This window comes from Prionailurus bengalensis, chromosome B1 (genome assembly GCF_016509475.1).
Source record: "Prionailurus bengalensis isolate Pbe53 chromosome B1, Fcat_Pben_1.1_paternal_pri, whole genome shotgun sequence".
In the NCBI taxonomy this organism is placed as follows: domain Eukaryota; kingdom Metazoa; phylum Chordata; class Mammalia; order Carnivora; family Felidae; genus Prionailurus; species Prionailurus bengalensis.
This window is the reverse complement of record NC_057344.1, coordinates 111,561,723-111,581,028: the sequence shown is the minus strand read 5'-3', so window position 1 is coordinate 111,581,028 and position 19,306 is coordinate 111,561,723. Positions and strand designations below refer to the sequence as shown.

General features: G+C 40.3%; 1 protein-coding gene across 2 annotated transcripts in view; it reads left to right on the top strand.

Moving 5' to 3' along the window:
- ALPK1 (alpha kinase 1) overlaps positions 1-694 on the top strand; it is a 131,488-nt gene extending 130,794 nt beyond the window's left edge. For both annotated transcript variants that reach the window (XM_043570292.1, XM_043570295.1), the window contains one exon: positions 137-694. In XM_043570292.1, the coding sequence (XP_043426227.1) occupies positions 137-336 (200 nt within the window). In that variant the 3' untranslated portion in view covers positions 337-694. The remainder of the gene's footprint in view (positions 1-136) is intronic.
- Positions 695-19,306: the final 18,612 nt, after the last annotated feature.

The window sequence follows — 19,306 nt, the reverse complement described above, 5'->3', positions numbered from 1 at the left end:
AGAAATTTATTAAAAGTAAACCATTATGACCAGGTTTTTAAAATATCTCTTTAAGCATATACATTTTATTTCTCTGAAACACATTACTGACATTTGTAGAGGATTTAATTCTCATACATATTTATTTCTCTTTTAGGTTGGGTGACTAGTAATGGAAAAGGGCTTATCTATCTGACAGATCCCCAGATTCACTCTCTTGATCAGAACGATGTCACTACCAATTTTGGAAAGAAGGGAATTTTTTACTTCTTTAATCACCAGCATTTGAAATGTAATGAAATATGCCATCGTCTTTCTTTGACAAGACCTTCAGCTGAGAAACCAAATAAGTCATAGACTATCTGGCGTGGTAATGGGATGGGCTTGGTGCCACTCACGGGAGCTGGGTCTTTCTCTTCCCCCAGGCACACACAGTATAGTGAAGCCTGGTCCCCTCAGACTTAGGCAGGGCTGTGGGACTACTTCTGGCCAATGACTTGTAAGAGGAATTAGTGCCTATTCTTTTCAGACCCATATTTAATTGCCAGTGTGACTTGCTATGGAGTTACTTCTGCCACAATTACCAAGAATATGTCAGGAGACAGCTGCTTATCGGCATAAGTACTACAATGAGGGCAACACGGGAAAGGCCCCCAAGTGACCCATCATGGACACAAAACAGATGAGAAATAAACTTTTGTGTTTAAACCATTGAGATTTTGGAGTTTTTTGTCATTATCAATGCTGATACCATGAGTGTTTTTCTTATTGCAATATTTAGGAGTTCTCTGTACATATTAAAGAATTCAGGACATTGTGATAGAAGTTACAGTTTTTTTTTCTCTTTGTCATCTGACATTTGACTTCATATGAAACTTTTTCTTCCATGCAGAATTTGTTTAATACAGTTGAATTCATTAATCTTTTATTTTATGGCTCCTAGGTTGCATGTCATATGTAGATCCTCCTGACCATGGGTTTATTTTAATCCCACTATGTATATATATATATATATATACACACACACTTATATTTATATTTATATATATACTTATACCCTTATATATATACACTTATATATATACTTATATATATTTATATATACTTATATTTATATATATATTTATATTTATTTATTTTTTTTTTGAGAGAGAGAGAGAGCACATGAGAGTAGGGGAGAAGGGCAGAGAGAGAGAATCCCAAGCAGGCTCTGCTGAGCCAGATGCAGGGCTCAGTCTCACAACCCTGAGATCATGACCTAAGTCAAAATCAAGAGTCAGAGGCTCAACCAAGTGAGCCACCCAGGGCCCTCCCCCACCATATTTTCTTCTAGTGCATTTACATTTGTGAAAGGTGTGAATGAAGAATAGTGCATTTTAACAGCCACAACAGTCCACTCCTTACAGCACACAGATCTGCTTCTTCACACAGGTGTGGGGCGGGGGGGGGGGGGGCAGCTCATCCAGGATCTTGCTAAAAAAAACTTAGAAAATGGATATTGGTGAGATGTTCCTTTCCTGAAGTTAGGCTTTGGGGCTGCAACTAGTTTTCACCCTTTCCCTCCTCCACAATTCATTCTAAATTTCCCTCATTCTTTAGTATTACTTCTGCAAGTCTTAGTGTTTACCTGGTGATGTGACTCAGACTTACATATGTGAAGTTTCTGGATGCTTGATGGAGCTTTCTCAGGGGTTACTGCACACATCTGTTCACAACTGTGTCAGGGCAAGTGAGAACAATTCAGATCTGCTGCTGTGGGGAGTGTGGTTGACTGGGAATCCAGCTTCCACTCCACTGGGTCCACTGCTGAGTTCATGGTGAAGTCACGCTCCCAAGTGTGCTCTCAGCCACTGACTCAGCAAGGCCAGGATACTTTAAACAGGTAACTGCACATGAAGTCTTCCCACTGGCCTGATCAAAAACTTCTTAACACTGCTGTCCTCTAAGACTCTTCTTGCCGAACCCTCCGTTGTCTGCCTTCTCCTTTCACAGATGTCAGACCTGTGTACTCTTGTTCCCACTGCTGAGCCTTTACAGTCATTTCTCCCAATAAATATCATATATGTCTAATCCCTTTTTGGCATCTTCCTCCTAAACAACCCAAACCAACACAAGTTTATTAAAGAAATGGGAAAAACCTCATCCTATTCACGAATAAAGAGGGAGGGGTGCCTGGGTGGCTCAGTTAAGTGTCCAACTTCAGCTCAGGTCATGATCTCGTGCTACAGTGCTACATGAGTTCAAGCCCTGCGTCGGGCTCTGTGCTGACAGCTCAGAGCCTGGAGCCTGTTTTGGATCCTGTGTGTGTGTGTGTGTGTGTGTGTGTCTGCCCCTCCCCCCACCTCTCTCTGTCTCAAAAAGAAATAAACATTAAAATTTTTTTTTTAAATAAAGAGGGAAAATCATAGTCTCAAAAGATGCAAAAAAAAGGTTATTTATTGAAAATCAACTCATGGTAAAAATCTCTTTCAAACTAAGCACAAAGGAAAGCTTTCTGGATCTGATAAAGGGTTTTTTTTTTTTAAGTTTAATTATTTATTTTTAGAGAGAGAATGCACACTAGCAGAGGAGGGGCAGAGAGAGAGGGAGAGAGAGAATCCCAAGCAGGCAGAGTCTGACTCAGGGCTCAATCCCACCAACCATTAGATCATGATCTGAGCCAAAACTAAGAGCCATCTAAGCTCCCTTAATTTTGTTTTAAAAAACAGCAATATCATGGGGGTGCCTGGGTGGCTCAGTCTGTTGAGCATCTGACTCTTGATTTCAGCACAGGTCATGATCCTGTAGTCATGGAATCAAGCGCCGCATTAGACTCTGCACTGAGCATGGAGCCTGCTTAAGATTCTTTCTCTTTCTATCCCTCTGCCCATCCCCCATGCACGGTCTCTCTCTCTCTCTCTCTCTCTCTAAAAAAAAAAGAAAAAAAACAAAAGGAAATCACCATACACCCCTTAATGAAATAATAGACCTGGGAAAAAATCACTGATAGATCACTGATAGAAGAACTTTACAATGGAGGAATCAGGCTGTTACTTACACCTCAATCAACTGTATCACTAAAAGTGGGACAATAAATCAATGATATAATAACACTTTGGGGACAATTAGGGATTTTTAATGTTTACTGAGTGTTAGATAAAATTAGTGAAGTGGTATCTTAAAACAATACTAAAGCCAAAAAAAAAAAAAGTGAAGGTGGAAGTGAAAAAAGCTTGGTTCTTTTTTGGTAATGTTGAAGCAGGGATACAGGTACATGAGTATTCATTATATTAGCCTTTCTCATTTTGCATATATTTTTTAAATGCCATTTTTTTTCATTGGAAGGTGATAAAAAGGAAGACATACCAAGGATAAACCAAAGAATGGGTTGGTAGAGATGATGAAAACTGTGATTTGTCAAATAAGCTAATCAAGAAAGAATATAAGAAAGAGTGTTCAACAGTGTGAAGTCCTGCAGAAAAATCAAGAAGAAATAGAATATGTATTGAGTGAGGGCCTGAGGATAACGAAGAGATTGGTGACAGCTAAAACAAGCCATTGATTGACAGAATGACCCTCTGGATATTGTAGAACAGAGATCAGCAAACTATGGCCCCTTGGGTCAAATCCTGCCACCATTCCAAGTTTTACTGGGACAGAGCTACACTCATTCAGTTACATATTATCTGTGGCTGAATTTGTGTTACAATGGCAGAGCTGAGGAGTTGCGTCAAAGACTGTGTGTCCTACAAAGTCAAAAATATTTATTACCTGGGCCTTTACAGGAAAGGTTTGTTAACCCTTGTTGTAGAAGAAGAGATCAGGAATAAAGATCAGGTTTTTACATTTACAAAGAAAATGTGAGTATCTCTACCAACACAAAAGAAAAACAGGTAACACAAATGGATGAAGAAATTGGAAATTTGAGGTGATAAAGAAGAAAGTTGATGAAAAGCACGTATCAGAGCACCCTTTCCTTTTTGAAGTCAACAGTCTAGGCTGTTGAATGAGATGAGGCTAGCAACATGAGGGATTTGAGTGGAGGGAAGGTTGTGAAATAATGCATATTTCTATATCAAAAAGAGCAGAAATAGGGGGTCCTGGGGGGACTCAGTCAGCTAAGTGTCGGACTCTTAGTTTTGGCTCAGGTCATGATTTCAAGGTTCACGGGATGAAGCCCCCTGTCATGCTCTATTCTGACACTGCAGAATCTGCTTGGGATTCTCTCTCTCTCTCTCTCTCTCTCTCTCTCTCTCTCTCCCTCTGCCCCTCCTCTGTGCTTGTGCTTTTTCTTTCTCTCAAAATAAATAAACTTTTTCTTTTAAGTACAAATTGTACTACTGAGGGGAATTTGCAGAAAATTACATTTTAAGAATCTCTTTAAATTGTTATATATTTACACCAACACCAATATATCCAACATCTGGCTTAAGAAATTAAATGTAATACTAATGTTGAAGCCTCCAGTAGACCTTTCCCTAATCTACACCTCCTCTTCTGCCCAGAGGCAATCACTACCTAGAAAGTGTTGGTTATCATTCCCTTTAATGTTGTTACATATTTACTTTTATTAAATGTTGTTATACATTTATGTTCATATAAAAGTAATAATAAAGGGACTTTTTAAAATATTTTTCAGGTTTGTATAAATACAATAAAGACCAGAAGTGTTTAAAAAGAGCCAGATTGACTTTAGAGAAAATGAAAAATACAGTCATTGATATTTATGATTTAATAGAAAGGTTAAACAACAAACTAGGCATAATTCAAGAAAGAATTATTGAAATGCAAGGTAAATGTGAAGAAACTAGCCAACATGCAGAAGAAAGATAAAGGGTTGGAAAAGGCAAAAGAAAGAACATAAGATTTGGAGGAAACATGGAGAACATGGTCTATCATCTAGTACTCAACTATATCTGCTCACCTCAAGTTTACTAGCCAATAATTTAATTCATAGTACTCTTCTTTTCTATAAGCAGCATTTGACACAATTGATCACGTCCTTCTTATCTTTTTTTAAAGTTTATTTTGAGAGAGAGAGAGCATGTGTGAGTGAGTGGGGGAAGGGCAGAGAGAGAGAGAGAGAGAGAGAGAGAATCCTAAGCAGGCTCCATGCTGTCAATGAGAAGCTCAAGGTGGGGCTTGATCTCACAAACCATGAGATCATGACCTGAGCTGAAATCAACAGTCAATTGCTTAACTGACTGAGCCACAGAGGTGCCCCTATATTTCATTCTTCAGCCTAGCTCTTCTCGAATACAGTTCTTTCTCTATCTCTATGACCAGTACTTTAACTGAGATCTGCATGATCTCAGACTCTGGTGTTGCCCCACATTGTCCTCCGAGATACTGGTGGTCTCTCTTAAATACAAATCTTCCTATGTCATTAACTTGCTTTAACTCCTACTATGAAACGCAAATAAGGGGAAAAAGAGAAAGGATGTGAACAGAGGATTCACAAAAAGGAAATACTACTTTCACTTATCAAATTGCAAATATGTTAAAAGTTCATACTCAATTCTGGAAAGGTTGGAAGAAACTCTGACAACGGGAATATGGATTACAGCAGCCTTTATGGAAAGGAATTTGACAACATATGTTGTCCATTCTTGGACCCACTAGTACCTCCGTGAATCTCTAATGAGGAAAGAACAGAAATGTGAACAAATACAAATGTGTCTATCATATCTTTACTCATGATAGTAAAAAATGAAATAATTTAAAAGTTAAAGAGTAGGGGAATAGTATTATATATTATAATGCATCCACATGGCTAAATGTTACTCATCCATTGAAATTTTTATGTTTTCAAAAATATTTAATTGTATATAAACTTTAAAGTAAAAACTAGCAATCTATAAAGCAGAATTTGTAGTATTGCTCCCAATATCAGTATGTATGTATATGTAAATAGAAAAATATAATACAAATGTATGGAATAGTTATTGTAGTTTTCCCTGGCTAGTGAATTTCTGGCAGTGGACTTATATTTTCTTCTCTGTCATCTATATTTTCCATAATTTTGGATTAAGCAGGTACTACTTAAACCAAAAAATGTATTTAATATGAAATTCGAATGGTTCTCTTTTTTAGTAGAAAGTCCACATTATCAGATGAGGATATAGGGCTTTCTCTTTTAGCCCAACACTCCTCCTAGTCTTGTAGTCTTCTACTCTGTAGAAACACTGAACTGTTAATGGTTTCAGTCCAAAGGCACCCTGCCTCTGCCCACCCCACTACAGTCTTTTTTGTCACTTGGTGACTGTTTTCATGCTTATGCCTACAAGGACAGTCACCCCTATGTCTTCACATCTTTGAAGACTCACCTCAACCAACACTTCTTTCAAAAACTCCCCCTTGAGAGGTGCCTGGGTGGCTCAGTCAGTTACAGGTCCAACTTTTGATTTCAGCTCAGGTCATGATCTCAGGGTTTATGGGATGGAGCCCCACATCAGGCTCTGCACTGACAGGGCAGAACCTGCTTGAGACTCTCTCTTTCCCTTTCTCTCTGCCCCTCCCCGACTCATGCTGGCACATGCACTCTCTTTCTCTCTCTGAAAATAAATAAGTAAACTCAAAAAAATCCTCCTTGATATCCTTTATTCCCATTCTTTTTTTTCTCTACAACCTAAGTACCCCTCCTTTGATCTACCACAATAATTGTGCAACTATCACTGCACAGTTATCATGGAAGCTAATATACACTTATGTCATATTATCTACACTATAGCTGGATTATAATTATCGGCTATATTATTCCTCTATTGCTGCATGGCAAATTAACCCAAAACTCAGAGGCTTTGAATGACAAAGGATTATTATATACAGAAGATTATAAAAGGCTATTCTCTTGAAGTTTCCACAGATCAGAAATTGGGGAGTGGCTTTGCTGGATAGTGCTGACTCAGAGTCTCCCTAAGGCTGCCATCACAATATCAGCTGGGACTTCAGTCATCTGAAGGCTTGACTGGGACCAAAAGATCTACTTCCAAGCTCTCTCATGTGACTGTGGTCAGGAGGCCTCTTCCTTGCTGGCTGTTGGTCAGAGGCCTCGGTTCCTCATCACCTGGGCCAGTCCATATCACAACATGGCAGCTGGCTTCAATCAGAGTGAAAAATCCAAAGGAGAGAGAGACAGAAGTCACAAGTCTTTTATAATGTAGTCTCAGAAGTGACATGCCATCGCTTCTATATTCTATTAGTCACACAGACCAACTGTGATACAATGTGGGAGAGACCAAAAGCATATGAATACCAGCAGGCAGGGATCAGGGATCATTAGAGGCTGGCTTGGAGGATATACTATCTGACCAGCCTAAACGGAGCCCTGTGCCCCGTTGTACCACAGCACTTGCCTATGTTAGCGTCTGCTTAATAGTTGGTGCTTAAACAGTTCATTTTTGTTTAAATAATTGAATGAATAAGTAAATTAAATGAATAAGCAAATGCTAATTCTATGCATTTTATATACCCAATAACTGCTTATTAGCTAACTACTTCTTGCTACATAAGGCAAGAGGCAATAAGGATTTATGTCCTAATTACAGAAGAATGTCTGAGCTCTCCAGACTTCAGGAAACCATTCTACAACGAGGTAGGATGAGGATAGATAAGCGGATGGACAAGGATGGAAAATTGGAAGGAAAGAAAGACAAATAGAATTTCCTCAGTTGTACCTCTAATTTATAAAGGAAGTTATTTTGCTTCCTTATGTTTAAACTTTTCTAATTTCTTCCCCCACTCCTATTCTTTAATGCTTATTGCCCACAGCAAAATGGATCCTGGGATATTTTCAAGTCAATTCTAGAAAACTTCCATTATCATGTTGCTAAATCTGAATAAATAATTACCTTTCAGTTTAATCTTTTGTGTGTAGCATCAAATGACAATATATAAAATGCTAAGTTTCAGGAGTTGTGTTCAACTTCAGGAGATGTAATTTTTGTCCCTTCAGACATTAGAAATATCAGGCTTTTGTTACTTTTAGCACTGCTATTGTCTGGAGAGGATGTTTGTTCTGTATGGTTTGCTTATACAGATGTCCTCTGCCTGAACGGTTCAGTGGAAACTAGGTGTAAAGTGTAAGAAGCAAGAGTGAGAGAAAAAAAAAAATAAATCTCTTTATTATGGTGCATAAACCTTCAGTGTGAGGGAGCTTCGCAGCTGCACAAGGAGAAAAATGCATTCAAAACCATAATGCCAGTGTGAATAATCCTTTCTCGAATGCTGCTTGCAGACTGCTCCAGCTTTGTCAGGTGAACTTGAACCGGCCCATCAGATTTGCCCCCATTCCCATTGCACACTCTGTCTATCACCCCAGGGCATTCACCATCTTGACTGTTGTTTAAAGAGAACAAGCAATCCATCATTGAACCAGGGAGTCACTTTCTCATAGAAAAGTAAAATCAGCATGTGACACTACTCAGCCCTAGTGTTTTGCAGATTAAAATGATACATGGCGACTCACGTGTTACTAGGAAGATTAAGTCGGTTATCTTGTTCCGCTGCTCAGACAAAAGAATTCGCCTCAAGCAATAAGTGGGAGCTTTACGGAGGCTGAAAAGTTGGACCCAACTATACGATGGTAAAACAGAATTTAACAAGAAGACAGAAAAAGAATGTTATTTACATCTCCACACCTTCCCTGCACATGATGGTACAAAGAAGAATCCGTCCCGAAAGGGGGAGCTGTTAAATCTTTGTAGAAGCCTTTGCAGTTTGAGATGCCAATTTTATGACCAGAGAGCACACACAATTTATTGTCTGACTGCCTCCGCAATTGATTTAAATATAGTGAAATAAATGAGCAGCCGCTGGCCCTGAGGCAGTTTGCTTCATAAGAGAAGGTTGCAGCTACAGAATCAAGTTATTAACACTGTTATTCCATTGTGTGACCCACACAGTAATAAAATTTTAGATGAATCTCATACAGAAATGAGCTCACAATGGACTGCCTTCATTTACCAAGCCCAGGCAGATATTTACCATATAACAGAAATAGTATTTTTGAAATAATTGAATCCCTAACTGTTAGATTTGTTTTTAAAAAGTGATTTTCAAAAGGGAGAAGACAAAGATAAGTATCAAAGGTTTATTTAATTTTAGATTAAATAAGTGTATTAATAAAAATTAATGTATGAAGAGTCCATTTCTTTCTAATTAAATTTTTTTTAACTTAAAATAATTTTAAAGTTTAATATGTGTTTTGCCATTTAGACCTTACATCGTAAATGACACAGGTTAAAGAGAAAGGACCTGTGTTTTCTTTCAGGTTCTGATGGATTTTAGGAAACACTGTTGTTGCCAAATGCTTTCTTAAAATACAGACCATTTTTCTAGTCAAAGGGATTTAGAATCAGAGAATGCCCTCTTTTGTTACTTTTAACTAAATTTTCAAACATTGCGCATCCATAACCAGCTATATGTTATGTAAGTGTTCTGTAAGAATACATGAGAGCATTGGAATATGTAAGTTTTCTCTGCCAAGGACAGACACCAGATTTAACCTTCTTTTTCTACACAAATCACCAGAAAGGAGAAGGACTGTTTAAACACTTTTGTTAGACATTTGACATGGTCTTTTCCAAATAACAGAAGGACCCACAGCGACTGGCTTTGAGGGGCCGTGTTCCCAAATGTGTTTTCAATGGGGAACATTCTCTCTGAGCTGAGCACCTGGGTCGTGTGCAGCGTTCCCTTGGGCTGGACAGCAGTCACTGAGCCACCTGCATCAGAGAGGATGGTAGATGAGGGACAGGAGCCTCTGGCCAGCTGTATCCTTCCCCAGCCTGCAGGGCATATTTGTGCAGGAGCCAGGCCAGGCCAGATCGGCACACGGGCATCCATCTGGGTGGCTGTCCTCTTTGCCCCACCATAGGCAAGTTAGCAAGAACCCTCAATGGGTATAAATAAAGGTTAAGAGCAATGGAGCCCAAGAGCCTTTAAAACATGCCTTGTGCAAGGATTCAAAGCCATAAATTGTTCTGGCAAAGGCAGTTTAAAATATCAAAGTCCTAAGGGGCACCTGAGTGGCTCAGTTGGTTAAGCGTCTGACTTCAGCTCAGGTCATGATCTTGCGAATTCATGAGTTCAAGCCCCGTGTTGGGCTCTGTGCTGATAGCTCAGAGCCTGGAGCCTGTTTCAGATTCTGTGTCTCCCTCTGTCTGCCCCCCCCCCCCCACTCATGCTGTCTCTCTTCCTCTCTCTCTCAAAAATAAACACTGAAAAAAAAATTTTTTTAATATTCAAGTCCTAGGACTTTCAACAGGCACCAGGGAAGATGACCAGAGATTGAGCTGGATACTAGAGCAAGCTTTACAATCCAGCATGGCAACCTACTGCAAAACAGATCTAAGCTCATCCCCTTCCCCCCACCCCCCCATCTCTTTTTGTCCCTCCATCCCAGCAACACAGCCTCTGCATTGTCTGAGCTGAGGAAGGACATACACTCAACAAACAAAAAGTATTCCTAAGTATCTGGAGACAGTGTGATCACATATAAAAGTGAATTAAACTTGACATCTCTGAAACTGCATTGCCAAGCACTAGCTTTTTTTTTTTTTTTTATACTCAACTCTTGGTTACCAGAAACGAGGGGGAAATGCAAACAACCAAAAAGAGGAGAATTGTTTACGATTCATCCGACATAGGGGCACCTGGGTGGCTCAGTTGGTTGAACATCTGACTTCGGCTCAGGTCATGATCTGGCGATTTGTGAATTCAAGCCCCACATTGGGCTCTGTGCTGTGCAGAGCCTGCTTTGGATCCTCTGTCCCTCTCTCTCTCTCTCTCTCTGCCCCCCCCCCCCCACACAACTAGCACATTCTTTCTCTCTCTCTCTCTCTCTCTCTCACACACACACACACACACAAACATTTTTTTAAAAAACAGATTCATCTTCTGTAGGCTGACAACAATTTTGTTGTTCAATGGCTACACAGTATGTGCTGACTGGGAGACAGAAAATTCCAAATCACTCTGAACGTCAGGAGAATGCCAGGGTTTGTCATCAGTAACTTAAAAATTGAATTAAAATACAGATCAAGATGAATTAAGTGGTCATTTGGTATATGTCAACTATTCTACTGCCTTGATGGTGTTTGAAAAACGTGCCCAAACTACCATGCTCAGAACATCTATCAACCAGAGTATATCTCGAGTGCTTTAAAAAAAAAAAAAGAACTAGAAAAGGTACTTAGGAAAGTTAATGTTTTATAAATTTTGAAGTTCAAGTTATCAAGAAAATATTGTTTTCAGAAAGCATTTTATAGTTTGGTATAGCTGGTTCATGGAATTTCTAGAAGAGAGAAAGAAGGACCCTACTGAGAAGTTTGCATATTTATTGTAGTGTTTTCCATTGGGAGAATTAATTATATATTCACTCCACTGAAAATGGCTTCTCTTCCGCCCCTGCAAAATAACCCTACAGTGATTTTCTCTTTCAAACTCTCACAAAATCATATGTTTCTTATGAAAAGAGATAAGCTTCAGACAGGCACCTAAGTCTCAATCCAAACACGTGAACTTTAAGAAAATACAGTCACTTTTTTTCTTCTTTCTTTCTTTCTTTTTTTTTTTTTTTTTTGAGAAAACTGTTTAAAAATCCAGACTATGAATGGCTGCTTCACAGTTGGAAAGGTCACTTTGAGTGCACTGTCCACAACATTAACTAGAAATGACCCTTGTCATCACTCTCAGCATGTGGGACAGAAGAAACAAATGAAAAGACACACCCAAAAGATGGTTTCTCGAATAGGCCACTTGGATAATAGATGAGATGCTGTACTCATGGGTCGCAAGGGCCCCCTGAGGCATTGTTCCCACTGTGCATTGTAGTGTGCTGGGTGGCTTCGAGATGACAAGGCCACAGGGAACCACAGAGTCTCAACTGGATGGCCATCCCAAAGTGATGGAAATGCTGTCTGACTTTCCAATTTCCCAGCTGAGAACACTCTTTTAGTAACATGTTTCAAGTTTTGGTCTTGCATTTTCCTGACAACCTATTCCTTTCTATGCACATTTATTAGGACAATAAATCGAGGGAAATGGTTTCATCAAATGATGTCCACACAGTTTTCTCCCCCTGCTATGTAGCTGTTGTCAGGAAGGACTTCACTAAGCAGAATGTGCTTTGTTCTTGCCACGGTAAACAAAGAGTTACGTTATAGAGCCAGCTGGTGGCTTGCCAGGGAGGTTAGAGAGGAAAGAACAGCCTGCCTCCCCTTTTCTTCCCATATCACCAAAATACACCCTATACACCCGCGTCCTCATCTCTTGCTGCTTCCCCTCTGCCCCTTTCTACCTCCGTGGGGCCAAAATAATTCAAATTAAAAAGTATGGACTTCTGACACCGAAGTTATTCATGTGGCTACACCCGTATTCTCATCGTCGCTCTTCTGGGCAATAGATAAACATTAACTGGTGCTCAGTCCCTTCTGGTTCTACGAGCGGTCACTCTCGTCAGCCCCCCCCCCCAAAGGGTAAGGTGCAGTGAAATCACAGGAAGGCGTCCTAGCTCTGCTGAGTGCTAGGAAGGTGGCACCCAGTCTCTCAGAGCCTTAGAGTTCCAGTATGTCAAATAGGTATAAAAGGACACTCCTAGGGGTGCTGTTGTGAGGATAAGAGATAACGCGTGTGAAGGACTTAGCACGGTAGCCAGCACACGTCGGTGTTCGGTAAGGAATAGGGTTTTATCACCATTATTACGCGCGCTCTTTCCCCAGTACAGTCCTGCAGAATTCATTTTCCCAGTCCCACTCTCACTGACTTTGGCGGCCAAGACCACTTCCTTCCATGTAACCTCAGAATCTCCCTCAGACACCAGAACAGTCTTGGTCCTAGGGAGGAGCCCTTCCTGATCAGACCGGGGAGTGAGAAGTGCAAATAACAGCACCACCAACAATAGAATCAGAGTTCAGGTAGTTATTTACTGATGCTCATTCATCATTATGTCATCTTGAGATATCATTTAAACCATATCAAATTGCTGTTTTAAGCCTAAATAATTTATATTGGCAAGTTCATATGATTCAACCTAAATAATCCCCAAACATGATCCTCTCATTTGATCTCTCTCCAACCTCATTTCCAGATTATCCTACAGCCTCCAGCCTCACCTGGCTGCAGCTCCCCACGTGTGACCTGCCCTCCCACAAATGTTTCCCAAGGCCCTTTCCTGTGCCTGGGAGATCTTCCCCTCCCTCCCCTTGGAAATTCTTGTCAGTCAAGACCCTGGTCTTGTCACTTCTTCAGGGAGCCCTTCCCTGGCCCTTCTTCTCCTACTTCCCTCCAGTAATACACACACACACACACACACACACACACAGAAGCTCCATTACACCATCACAAACCACTATGGTGGGACCTCAGCTGCACAGTCACTTCTTGTTTATGTATCTGCCTCCCCCATCAGATTATGAGCACGTGAAAGCAGGGACCGAGTTCATTTCGTCAGCCTCAAGGCTTAGCCTAGCACTTGGTTGTTAATAAGGCCTTGTTGAATGAAAGAAGTAAATCATTAAAAATCACAAGATTAATTAAGAGTGTAGTTTTATGATTGGCCCATTGTGGCATATCTCTTAGTGTAATACAGTATTTAACATTGTGCTGTGCACATAGCACGTGTTCCATAGATGTTTGTGAACTGAATGAATGAATGATGGCAGGTGAAAAATCTCTTAATTAGATCCAGAGGGTCCTCTTTATTTGTACAATCCAAATAAGAAAGGCGTTCTCAGACACTGAAAAAGCTATGCCGACATCTTTGTCTTACAAAAGACTCATCTGAATGATAATGAGCGTGGAAAATGGATTAGCTCTTGGGTGGACAGGGGTTTTTTTGTTTGTTTATTTGTTATTTGTTTTTGGATTTTTTGTCTGCATGCAAAAGTAAAAATGCTTGAGTGCTCCATCATTTAGGGAGATTCAGTCCCCTCTTATTATTTATGATTTTGATTTTAGTTACTTATTTAATTAAGAAAATCGAACTATTTGCGGTATACAAATTAAACTTGGTAAAAGACAATGGTTCCTTTTATTAATGTTGATTTTTATTATTATTTTGTATATCTGCAAATTTGGTAACTCTGGAGAATTTATTATGATTTGTTCTTGGACTCTAATGATAAGGTGTAATTATCTCTAGGTGTATTCTACAACTGTGCGGGCAAAACGTGTTAGTGATCTAATTTTTTAAGATGATCAATAGGGGAGGGGCACCTGGGTGGCTCAGTCAGTTGGTGCCCGACTTCGGATCAGGTCATGATCTCGCAGTCCGTGAATTCGAGCCCCGCATTGGGCTCTGTGTTGATAGTCCAGAGCCTGGAGCCTGCTTTGAATCCTGTGTCTCCCTCTCTCTCTACTCCTCCCCTGCTCATGCTGTCTCTCTCTCTCTCTCTCTCAAAAATAAACATTAAAAAAAAAGGGGGGTGCCTGGGTGGTTCAGTCAGTTGGGCAACCGACTTCCGCTCAGGTCATGATCTTGCAGTTTGCGAGTTCAAGCCCTGTGTCGGGCTCTGTGCTGACAGCTCAGAACTGGAGACTGCTTCGGATTCTGTGTCTCCCCCTCTCTCTGCCCCTCCCCTGCTCACACTCTGTGTCTCTCTGTCTCTCAATAAGTAAATGTAAAAGAAAAAAAAAAAAAAAAAAAAAAAGATGATCAATAGGGGAAACTGACCGGCTCAGTCAGTAGAACATGTGACTCTTGATCTCAGGCTCATGAGTTCAAGCCCTACATTGGGAGCCCTACGTTCTTAAAAAACAAATGGTGATCAATAAATGTTGCTATAAACTCACATTATATGTATTATACGATATGCTTTCAATAAAGCACGAATTGCTTTAGAAATAAAGAAGGCCTAATTTATTGGTGCTGGCTCAGACACCAAGTGCTTTTAAGTGCATTAAGAAGGGTATTTTTCTGGGCGCCTGGGTGGCTCAGTCGGTTGCATGAACTACTCTGGCTCAGGTCATGATCCCCTAGTTCATGGGTTCAAGCTCCAGGTTGGGCTCCGTGCTGGCGGTGTAGAGCCTGCTTGGGATACTCTCTCCCTCTGTGCCCCTCCCCAACTCACGCTTTCTCTCTCTCTCTCTCGAAATAAATGAATAAAAACTTAAAAAATGAAAAAGAGGGGCGCCTGCGTGGCTCAGTCGGTTAAGCGTCCGAGTTCAGCTCAGGTCATGATCTCACCGTCTGTGAGTTCGAGCCCCGCGTCAGGCTCTGTGCTGACAGCTCAGAGCCTGGAGCCTGTTTCAGATTCTGTGTCTCCTTCTCTCTGTCCCTCCCCTACTCATGCTCTGTCTCTCTCTGTCTCAAAAATAAATAAATGTTAAAAAAATTTTTTTTAATAAAAATAAATAAAAAATAAATACATAAATAAATAAAAAAGAAGGGTATTTTTCAGTTTTAAGAATTAAAGAGTTCACTTCCTTCTTTAGCCAGAGGAGATAAGCATTACTGAGATTAAGGGCACATTATAAAACTACAACAGGCACTTAAATTTTCTGTCCCAAGATGCTGCCATTGTTTCCTGGTTTTTTTCCTGGTTAATCTCAGGATCATTCTTCATTACCTACACCCAAGGGTTAAAAGATGAATAGTATCAAGCTGAAATATTTTAAGAATTAGAAAATGCATACATAAAGTTATTACAACAGTGTTTGTCGCAGAGTAAATATTCCATAAATGGTTGCTCTTGTTTCATCATCATTATTTATTCACCATATTTTCGTTCTCTAAACCAAAGAAGAACCACCGTTATGTACTTTAGCTTTGCTTTCCTCTAGAGCTAAGGCTAGTTTCTAGATGAAGGCCAGTTGCTCTAGTTCTCGTTTACTGATAGAATCTGCATAGTTACCTCCCCAGTCATCCACATATGGTTTCACGGTATTTCCTGCATGTTTGCTATGATTCAGTCTCTGCTGTAAGCCCATTCAACATCATGAATCTTCCATCCTGATTATGAAAACCTGTCTTTCCAAAAGCTTCTTATTCTGGTAATATAGGGTCATTTAATATAGAGTCATACAGTCATTTATGATCAGGGCTGCAGGACTGCACAGCTTCTGAGGATTCCGTTCCCCTGAAATCAACATGTAGTTGTTTTCTTTTGCTATGTAACAAATTACCACAAATTTAGCATCTTAAAACAAGGCAATTTGTTATCTTACAGTTCTATAGGTCAGAAATACAGAATGGTATAGCTAGGAGCTCCGCTCAGGATCTCACAAGGTTAACATGAATGTGTCACCTAGGTAAATTCTCATCTGGAGATTAAGTCCCTCTTCCCATCTCATGCCTGTTATTGGCAGAATTCTGTTCCATGCAGCTGTAGAAATGAGATCCCATTTCCTTGTTGCCTGTTAGCTAAGGATTGCACTCAGCTACTTGTGGCCACTCTCCAGTCCTTGCACGGGGCCCCCTCCACCTTCAAAGCCCACAAAAGTACACTGAAATCCTTCTCATGCTTCAAATCTCTCCAACTTCTCCTGCTACCAGCTGCAGAAAACTTTCTATTTGAAAAAGAGTCACCTGATTGAGTCACGCTCACCTTGAAAATCTTCAGATCTTAAAGTTAGCTGCCTTGGGATTTTATATCTGTGAAATCTCTTTAGAGCAGTACCTAGATAAGGGCTTGAATAGCCAAGGTATGAGAAACTTGGGAGTCTGTCTCTAAAATCCTGCATACCACACAATGTGAGTTTGGTTCTCCTGATTTTGAGATGCTGGATGTCATGACATTGTTTAAAATTTTCAGTTGCAAAGAACAGACACTCTTTAAAGATAATTAATTTGGGTCCACATGAGATGATAAGGAAGTAGTTTCATGTAAAGTCACTGATTGACTTCTTTCTGTCTTTAAGCTTAGATTTCTAGAGTTTGCTTCTACTTAGGAGGTGGAAAATCAGAAGAGAAACACAGTTCCCACCTTAGCAACCAAACAAAGCTAGAAAATCTACAAACTTTTCTTGAGCCCATATGAGAGCTGAGGCTACAAGCCAATCAAACAAGTTAAATCCCAAATAATTGCAAGCCCTTCCAAGGAGAGACAGGAAACACAAACTCCTTTACCTTTGGCAAAACAGAAAAGAAATACATGACCACTATATAAGTCAGTAAGGAAAAAATTAAAAGTTTGATAAAGTCTTAAAAGACAAGTATGGACTGGAGTATCAGTGTGGAATGGCTGGGAGTTGAAGACAAGAGGACTTTGCCCTAATCCACAAGTTCTTTTCCACTGGAGTCTCATGAGAAAAGCTAGAGTCAGAGCGGGCATGCAGGAGGTGATCAGTGGTGTAGACATACAGGAAATTTTTGGCTGTCACTGTGGCAAAAGTGTGAAAACCCACCCAGCAACCTCGTTCGTTCTCTCATAAAAAGCAAAAAGGCTGAACCTACTGGAGGAAGGGGCAAACCTATTGCTTCTAGGGAATGAATAGAAGCAAAGGTCCTATGCCTCTACACAAAAGCAGGAAAACTCTTGGACTCAGGATCCTGCCCTGGTGTGAGGATGGGTGTACTACTTCCAGGAATACACAAGAAACTCTTTTCTATCCATGACCTACAAGTAAGAATTCAGCAGGCATTGGCAAGAGGGGTAAGAAATGCTGATAAAATCCTATTCCTGACAATCAGGCACAGGGAGTCTGCCAAAGACTAAAATCCCAGAAAAATAAAGATTCCTTCTTTCGTACCATAAGCCTAGTATGACAGGGAAAGATAAGATTCAGTAAACAGAAAGGGAGAGGCTAGGGCTTAAAGGTCCCTGGGTGGTGAAAAACACATATTTTAAAACATTTCCTCTGGAAACATCCTCAAGCAAACTCCTTCAGGTGTAAATTCCTCTTAAGAATGTGACAGACATTGCCTATCCCCCTCAGGTTTCCCTCAGGAATTTGACAAAAGACCTGGTTAAAAATAAGTAGACCATAAGACATATGACCCACAAGGAACAATATGGCCATAGACCACCCCTCTTACAATGGAAACGAGCCAATCAAAAAGGAATGACTAGGCACTTCGACTTACCTGGCCAAGAGGGGTAAAACCTGAGGAGGAACAAGGGGGAAAGAAAGGGGCCTGACCAAAATCCTATAGAGCAAAGTCGCTTGCATATAGCCGAGGCATTCACTTTCAAATACCCCCTCTCTGTAAAGACAGCTTTCATACTATTCTTCCCTTCTGATCTTACACTCTACTAAACTTCTGCCTGCTGCTCATTTTGTTTTGTGTCCACCTCTCCATTCTTCGAAGTGGGGAGACAACGAACCCCGGGCATGGAGGTAAAAAATCCTGCAACACTAGTGCATAGTAACAAGAAATGTTAGCTCACGTAGAAGGAGGACGAAGCACATGGAAAGAGAAACAGGCACGCAGGGAGTACGGGACGCTGAAAATGGGGCAGGAGCAGTAAGAACAAAAATGAAAACCCACAGTCCTCCACGAGCCCAGGCCCGCCCAGCTCTAGGCACAAAGCACAGGAGTCACCTCTGCAATGAAGAAAATGAGAGTAACAATGAAACCCAAAACCAGCTGAGCTTCTGACCAGACTAACAACTTCTGACATGACAGCCTCACAAAAGAGGCATGTCTATTTTCAGAGTTAAATATTATTTCCCTCAGCTCCCTTTACTCTTCGATAAATGATATCAAGACTTCGTTGAAATGGTATGCAATATTAAAAAGCATAAAACGCGAGGCGCCTGGGTGGCTCAGTCGGTTAAGCGTCCGACTTCAGCTCAGGTCACGATCTCACGGTCTGTGAGTTCGAGCCCCGCGTCAGTCTCTGGGCTGATGGCTCAGAGCCTGGAGCCTGCTTCCAATTCTGTGTCTCCTTCTCTCTCTGCCCCTCCCCCGTTCATGCTCTGTCTCTCTGTGTCTCAAAAGTAAATAAACTTTAAAAAAAAAAATTTTTTTTTAATAAAAAGCATAAAACACAATCTATTGTTAACGTATAAAGCAATCAATAGAAGTAGTCGTTAAGGATGACCCAGATGTTGAAAGTATCGAAGATTTTTTAATTGCTATGATTAGTATTTTAAAAATTTAACAAGGGTTGATAGCACATATGGGAACAAATAGGAAATTTCAGCAGAGGCATAGAAACTATAATTTTTTTGAAGTTAAATGGAAGTTTTATATAAAGAAAAAGAGAAACACATTATCAGAGATGAAGAATTCCCTAGATGGGTTTATCAGCAGACAAAGCAAAAAAAAAAAAAAAAATCAGTAAATTTGAAGTTCGATCAGTATATATTATATAAGTTGAAATGCAAAGAGTAAAAAGAGTTAAAGACAGAGAGAGAAAGAGAGAGAGGGTTACCAAAAGCTGTGCTGCAATATCAAAAAAAC